Raw genomic sequence first — 7,878 nt, 5'->3', positions numbered from 1 at the left:
TTTTCGTTGAATTAGTATTTATTCGAAAATAGATTTCAAGTTGATAATAAAATGGTATTTCAAAGATGATTAATATATATTTAATTTGAATTTAGATATTTACTCTATACTTATATTTTTATTTTAAATTACTACCTTATTAATCCCTAAAATTCCCAATTTCACTACACAACACAAATCATAATTTATCTTCACTAACCTAAACCCTACCCACACTAAACACACACACACGGTACCCTACCCCCCTCACTCACAGTTACACACTCACACTCAACAAGCACACACACACGCTGAAACAAAATGGAAGAAGAAAAAGTAAGAAGAAAGGGAAAGGCGGAAGAGGGAGGTCCGAGAGGGGGAGAGTGCCGGAGATGAGTGGGCTGCGACGGGGAGAAGGGAAGAGAGAAGAGAAGGGATCTGAGAAAGAGGAGAGAAGGATGCGCTGCTGCCGCTGCCAGAACTGCGAGGAGAGGGAGTCGCGCCGCCCAGTCACATCGCTGCCCGAGGAGCCACCACTGTCAGCCGCGTCATTGCTGTCATCGCCAGTTTCCATCATTGTCGAGGCTGGTCGCGGGCAGAAGAAGGAGAAGAGGCCTACGTCGCCGCTGAGCCAAAAACAGGAGAGAGAAGGAGCCTGCGGGAGAGGAGCTTGTTGCCGCCGCTGCCATGGCTTCCTCGCCGTCGCCGTGGTTGGGTAGTCACCGGAGGGAGCCGTCGTTGTCAGCGCCACCGTCGGGGTTACCGCCGCTTCTGCCGCCAGGGAACGCCGCTGCCGTCGTCGACAACGCTGCCGGTAAGGGTTTTGAGTTTGGTTTACATCCTTTTGAGATTCTGGGAGCTTTATTGTCGTTGCATGTTGTTACAGCCACCGTCACCAGAGTTCTGATCGCTGTTGGAGCTTGTCGGAGCCGCTGCGGTTTCGTTCCCCCACTTAGCCTCGATTTCAATAAGTTGCTTTACTCCGAAAACTAGTGTAGTCGTTGTTCTGTTATTTTATGCTGAAGTGTTGCGACGTTGTCTATCATAGGGTTGAGTATCGGTGCTTGCATGTCGTGCTCGAAGTTTTCGGCTGCTTCGTTTTGCTATTTCAGTAAGTAATTAAGTTTCAGAAAACCTTGCGTTAGTTTTCTGTTGTGTTTGGTTATAGATTCTGAGATTTGGTAACGTAGGTTCGAGTTCTGAATATTGCATGTTGCATAAATATTGCTGTGGTTGCTGAAAGAATGGTTTGAGCCGAGATTTGCGACTTCCGTTGACCGCGGGCCGAGAGAAAGGACTTTTCTGTATTTCGTTGGGTTATGGGATTCGACTTATCAAGGTAGGGTCGTTTTCTTAAAATTCATTTTACTTTTAAGAGTTGTTATAAGTCAATAATAGTATGAAAAATATATTTTCATAATTACATGAGTTTTATGAATTGAATTGTATTACAAAGTATGGGTGTATATTTTGAATAGTCGGTTAAGAACAGGTTCATATTTTAGTATTAAATATTTTAAGAGTCGTAATACCCGAGCTATCAGAGTGGCGTAGCCGGATACAATATGGTATCAGAGCGGTCCTTCCTGTAGAGCCTGAGGAATGGACCGACTATGCTTCAATTGCATACTCTGAGCGTCTGTCATGTAATAGGTCTTGTTCTGGTAACGAGAATTAGAGCTTTATGCACATGACAGTCTATTGATTAATGCCATTAGTCTTGCATTGCATAATTTCTAGTATTAAGTTTGGCCAGCTTAACACTAGTGAATTATGTATATGGAAGCAGTAATGGATTATCATAGATGATATACGAGTAATAGGTAACGCATATCGTGGTTTTGGGAGCGTTAGAAATTAATTTTGAAGTTAATTCCGTTTCGGCGTATAATCCTTTATTCGTGCTTAGTGTTATCTCCTTCTCTATCAATTGCATTAGAATTTCTTATTTATTATTTCCTTCATGAAATGTGATTGATTCAATTGCTAACTTTATCTTACCATTCATATACTGTCTTTGCTTAGTTCTGTATTCGGTTGTTGCTTGAAACTTTTGAGATATTTACCTTTATCACTGTTAATAGCCATCTTTATGAATTTTATACTCCTTGACTTGATCTTGAATTTGTTTTGGTGCCATAAATGACTTACAGATATCTAGAAACATTAACCATTGATTTTAGCTACCCTCACTTATGAGCTTTATGTTCCTTTCTAACTGTTATCAACGGATGCGCTATGAATCGTGCCACGTTATGTAACGTATCATTAGTCTTTCTTTTCTTCATCTTGAAATCACTTGCTTCACTACTTTTACAAAGGCAATTTGAATTTTCTTACGCATAAACTAGTTGATAGTGTCCTTAGTTTCCCCTTTTGATTCTTGCAATGTGGTCATTGATTTCGGATTCCTCTACATGAGCTAATAAACCCTTGAAGTGAGTTGAACCTACACCGCTGCGATGCACAACAATTTATTTAATCCTTTCAAAATCTTTGTTTTAGACTTTTCTAAAGAATTTTTGATTTGATTTGCTTTCTACTTGATCGTGTTCCTTACAGTTTGCTTGAATCTTTTGGAATATCTTTCTTAAGAAACACACGCACAATCCTTTAATCTTAAGTGGTTCGTACCTTAAGAGTTACTATTCGGAGTGACCTAATTATACGGTTTGATTCTTCTGCTCCATGTTTTGTATTTTATTTGCATCTTGCTCTGTTGTGACGCCTTGTGACTTATAGTATTCTCTTTGAATTCCTACTTAGGATCTTTTAAAGAAGTTTCATTTTTATTCTTCTCTGCCAGATTATGCCCACAACTAGTCTTTGAAAGTCTCAAAAAGATTGTTTTTACTTTTGCATGTACTTATAGGGATTAAAAAAAAAAAAACTTTTATGTGGTTTGAATACAACTTAAAATTTTTCCAACCATACTACAGTTTTCTATGTATATTCTTATTTGATTATGTACTTGATTATCTTCCAAGGTTCTCAAAGAAAGATTTTGCAATTGGTCTAGTTAATTTTCGTTTTACAAGCTTTTTATATTTTATTTTGACTTAAATTTGTCTTGGCATAATGCAACTTCTTTTGGAAAAAGTTTGTCTGATATCTTTCTTGAGAAGGTGAAATGATTTTCTTAGTTTTGTCCATTGTTAAAGGATGCCCTATTCAAGTGTGTACCATATCATCTTAAAATCTTGTGAACATTGTCTTGATTTCAGTTATCTTCTCTTTGCGAACCTTGTATGTCCTTTATTCATCTTAAACTCGTTTTGGCTGGATATGTTAACTCTTCTTATGATTCCTTTCAAAGTTCCTTGATTCGGATTTCCTCGGAAAGGTGTGAATTGACATTCCTTCTGGAACATTTCATTGTTATTGTAAATCTCTATTTAATTGCGGCTCTACTCATCCTCTCGACTTCATGCGAATGTTGTCCTTGTCGTTTGATTTTTTCTTCCGTGTGGTATCCCTCTAAGTAAACTCGAGTTCGTTCAGTGCCATGTGCAACCCCTAGACATGAGTTTTTTTTTTTGAAGTAAAAGGAGTTCAATACAATAGAGTAGAGCAATAAAATAAAACTACAAACAGTAACACACTAATCAAACACCAACCCACCCCTAGTCATCTTCGGCATGGCCATCAACAACCGAGGGGTCCCCACCACTCCATTCCTCAGCAAACTTAGCCGACCTGTTTATCATCTCTACCACACTTGATGCCTGATTTCGGAAGAGCCTGCCATTCCTTTCTAGCCAGATTGTCCAAATAACAGCAAAGAACCCAATGAACCACCTCTTTCTTTCATCCTTCCGTACTGATAAATTCGTCCAGCTTTCAAAGTGTTGCTTTAGCGTACCTGGAATGCTCCACCCCCTTCCAAAGGCGAGCAACCAAGCACACCACACCTGCCAAGCGACCTCGCACTCAAGAAACAAGTGAAAAGCAGTTTTCACAGACTTACAACAGAACACACACAAATTATCATGATGATCAATAACACATAGTCTACATAGTCTATCCTTAGTATTTACCCTGCCGATCAACACAAACCAAGAAAAAAGCTCAATCCTTGGTGGGACAAGCCCTTTCCAAACAGCATTGGTGAAATTATAGCTTGTGATTTCCTCCGGTAGGACTTCCGCCTGCAACACCTGCACAAAGGAATTACTTGAATAAATACCGTTTTTATCATATTTCCATACCACTCTATCCTCTCTCCCAGCTGTGAGTTTGACTGATCTTAAAATCTCATGAAGCTGGTTAACTAAATCCAACTTCCATTGGAACAACTCTCTCCTCCACTGGAAACTCCAAATCCACTCCAACCCATCCCAAAATCCACAATCCCCTATCACAGATTCGTTAAGGTTTGAAATCGAGAAGAGCCTAGGAAACAAATCTTTCAACACCCCATTAGGTAGCCAGCTATCCTCCCAGAATCGTATTGTTCTACCATTCCCAAGGTCCATAGACAACCCCTCTGATCATCTTTTCTCTCACCCGCGGCTCGCTGATTTGTAACTGATAGATATCCTTCCATGGACCCCCCCTTGGAGGTACAGGCTGTTCTCACAGCATTATCAAACTATTCATGTTATTACATGAGCAAACCACTTTCTTCCATAATGGATAGTCTTTCTTTGAGAACCTCCACCACCACTTGAATAGCAATGCTGTATTACGAATTACTACGTCACCAACTCCCAAGCCACCTGCCTTCTTCGGAGCCATTACTACCTCCCATTTCACGAGGGGTATCCCGTTCCTCCCATCCTCTGTACTCCACAAGAACCGTCTTTGTAGGGAAATCAACTTCTCAGCCACTGTCTTTGGCATCTTATATAAGCTGAGATAGTAAATAGGCAGGCTATTAAGAACAGACTTAATGAGTACAAGCTTACCCGCTTTGTTGAGGGTCTTTGCTTTCCACAAACTCAGCTTTTCTTCCACCTTATCAATCACTGGTTTCCATGTCCTAACAAGTCTTGGATTTTCTCCCAAGAAAATGCCCAAATATCTGACTGGCAAAGCCGCCTCCTTACAGCTCAGCAAGTGGCACATCCTACAGATCCAACTTCTATCACAATTGACCGGAATAATACTGGACTTTTCAAAATTGATACTCAGTCCAGACATCAGTTCAAAACATTAGAGCAGCCGCTTATAATTCTTGATTGTCCCCTCTTCAGTCGGGCAGAAAAGTATAGTATCATCTGCAAACTGCAAGTGTGACAACTCAATGTTATTTCTGCCAACTAGTAGCGGAGAGATACGTCCGTTCCTTACCGCCTCTCCAATCATCCGATGAAGCACATCCACTACTAATACAAACAGAAAGGGAGACAGTGGGTCCCCTTTCCGCAAACCCCTCTCCATTTTGAAAGACTTTGATGGTGATCCATTGACAAGTATCGACATAGATGCCGAGCATACACACTCCTTGATCCACCCTCTCCATCTCAGGCCGAACCCCATCTTCTGCAAAACTATATCCACAAAGCTCCACTTGACCCTATCATAGGCCTTTTGAAAATCCATCTTTATTATCACTGAGCTCTTCTTACGTGACTTCAACCAGTGCACAGTTTCACAGGCAATCAGAGCCCCATCATGTATTTTCCTGCCCTGCACAAAAGCGCTCTGAGTCTTACCTACCAAACCCGGCATTACCTGCCGCATCCTTCGAACCAACACCTTGGATATGACCTTATAGACACAACCCACCATACTAATCGGCCGGAGATCCTTTATTTCCCTGGCTCCAACAAATGTCGGCGCCAATGCCACCCAAGTGACATTCGAATCGCTAGGCAATTTAGCAGTCTGGAAAAATCCTATTACCGTTCCAGTAAACTCCCTTCCTATTTCTCCCCAACACTTCTTTATGAAATTCATGTTATACCCATCACTACCTGGTGCCTTCGTTGACTCACAATCCCAAGCTGCATTCTTTATTTCTTCAGCCGTTGGCATCAATTCTAACTTTGTTGCCTCTTCCTCAGTAATCTGTTTTACCAGCCCATCCCTGAAGCTTATATTAGGCAATGTCTCCTGGTGGTACAGCCTCTTATAGAAGTCTCGTATAGCAACCTTAATCCTGCCTTGATTCCTCACCAGTCTCCCATTAATCATTAAGGCATCAATCCGATTGGACCTTCTTTGAGCTGAAGCTAGATTGTGGAAATACCGAGTGTTTTTATCCATCTCCTTTGCATGCTGAGATCTTGACATCTGCTTCCAATGTAGCTCCTTTCTGATATACCATTTCCTACAAGAGCTCACAAGTGCCTTCCTTCTTGCTTCTACAGTCCCATCAGCTCCTCTAGTACTCACCAGGTCATCTACTTTCTTAATTTCATCCTCAAACTGTATAATCCTTGTGTCTAAGTCCCCAAAATTATTTTTATGCCATCTGCCCAGTGGAGTCGTCAAAGCTTTCAACTTTTCCATGAACTGTATCTCACCTAAGTTCCTCGATTCCTCTTTTACCATCCTCAAGAAGTCGTCATGAGTAAACCAAGAGTCCAAGCTCCTAAAAGGTCGTGGCCCCCCTCTAACTCTTGTGACCTCCATAATCATTGGACAATGATCGGATAACCCTCTAGGTCCCCCTCGTAGCCTTGTTTCAGGAAACTCTTCCAACCACTCCAAACTAACCAGAACCCGGTCAATGCGACTGCAAGACTGTCCCCTGAACCAGGTGAACAAGCGATCAGTTAGTGCTAAGTCCACTAACTCCATATCCTGGATCCAAGATTTAAACTCTGTTGCAGACGCCGGCAAAGAAGCGACTCCTTTCCTTTCCTCCACATGAGTTATCTCATTAAAATTCCCCATATAACAAAACGGGGCTTGACACAGCCCAGATAAAAAGCTCAGCTCTTTCCACATAACAAGCTTTTCCTTCCTCGAATGCGCACCATATACTAAACAGAAAGCACAGGAAAATTTATTTTTAAGCAACACACCCTCCACACACAACCATCGATCTCCTTTATAGGAGTTAAGAATCTGAAATACCGCTTCATCCCACATTAATAATAGCCCACCTGAAGCACCTATTGACCTAACATACTCCCATTTAACTGCATCATTACCCCACAATAGAACTATATCAAACTTAGTTACAACCTCCTTTTTTGTCTCTATCAATCCAAGCATATGCAAGTTCAACTTTTTCCGTAAGTTCTTGACCATACTGAATTTACCAACACCCGTCAACCCCCTAATATTCCAAGAGCTAAAGATCATTTTAAAGAACTTATACACACCTTTTTCTGATTTTTTGGCCTACTTCTGCGTGCTTTCGCCTTCTGCTTAGACTGTTTTTTCTTCTGTGTAATTGCTTCATTCTGTGCTTGTAGTATCGCCATGATGTCATCTTCCTCATTGTATTGCACAGCTCCAGACTCCGTTGAGCTTCCATGCTTTTCGATTTTCGTGCATGTCATCTGCCCAACTAGTCTTGGACGTTTTCATTTCAGCCACACTTCCTACGTCACAATTGTCACCTTGCATATCCTCTGAAGCTTGCCCTGCACCACCAGTACGCAACTCCGAGGCACGATCTAAAATTCCCTGGGAGCATCCTATGGCACTCTCCTCCATAAAACCCTCTCCTGCCATTCCAAAACGCTGCTCTCCTATCCCATCCCCCTGCTCTGACCGCTCCACAGATGCGACTCCTATCCACAGTCCATCCCCTCCCAACTGACAGCACCATACTCCATTACTGCTTCCATTAAAATTCCCTTTACGAGGCACCCCAGACCCCGTCTCCCCACCAAGGCTGCTTGCCACCAAACCACCACCTATCACCTGTGTATCCCTCTCATCAAACCCACCAGCCCCGGTACCCCGCGCCCCTTCCCCGGTTACGCTCATTCCTGGCCC

The 7,878-nt window shown here is 42.0% G+C and overlaps 1 protein-coding gene across 1 annotated transcript; it reads right to left on the bottom strand.

The window, feature by feature from the left end:
- Positions 1 to 3,602: 3,602 nt before the first annotated feature.
- On the bottom strand, positions 3,603 to 5,046 carry LOC148550564 (uncharacterized). Its single transcript, XM_088494539.1, has 4 exons — positions 4,597 to 5,046; positions 4,486 to 4,548; positions 4,017 to 4,136; positions 3,603 to 3,941 (listed from the first exon to the last, which is right to left on the bottom strand). The coding sequence occupies exons 1-4, from the start codon at positions 5,044 to 5,046 to the stop codon at positions 3,603 to 3,605; spliced, it is 972 nt and encodes a 323-aa protein (XP_088350665.1).
- Positions 5,047 to 7,878: the final 2,832 nt, after the last annotated feature.

Source organism: Arachis ipaensis, chromosome B7, assembly GCF_059453495.1.
Source record: "Arachis ipaensis isolate K30076 ecotype BB chromosome B7, ASM5945349v1, whole genome shotgun sequence".
Classification (NCBI taxonomy): Eukaryota; Viridiplantae; Streptophyta; class Magnoliopsida; order Fabales; family Fabaceae; genus Arachis; species Arachis ipaensis.
This window is presented reverse-complemented; position numbering and strand designations above follow the sequence as displayed.

Excerpts from the sequence above, each read along its gene's own strand:
- LOC148550564 (XM_088494539.1), bottom strand. The coding sequence starts at position 5,046 with ATGTGCCACTTGCTGAGCTGTAAGGAGGCGGCTTTGCCAGTCAGATAT. Across the intron at positions 4,549-4,596 it reads ATCCATTATGGAAGAAAGTG|CCTGTACCTCCAAGGGGGGG; the intron begins GTTTGCTCATGT and ends CTGTGAGAACAG. Across the intron at positions 3,942-4,016 it reads GGTTTGTGTTGATCGGCAGG|TCTGTGAAAACTGCTTTTCA; the intron begins GTAAATACTAAG and ends TTCTGTTGTAAG.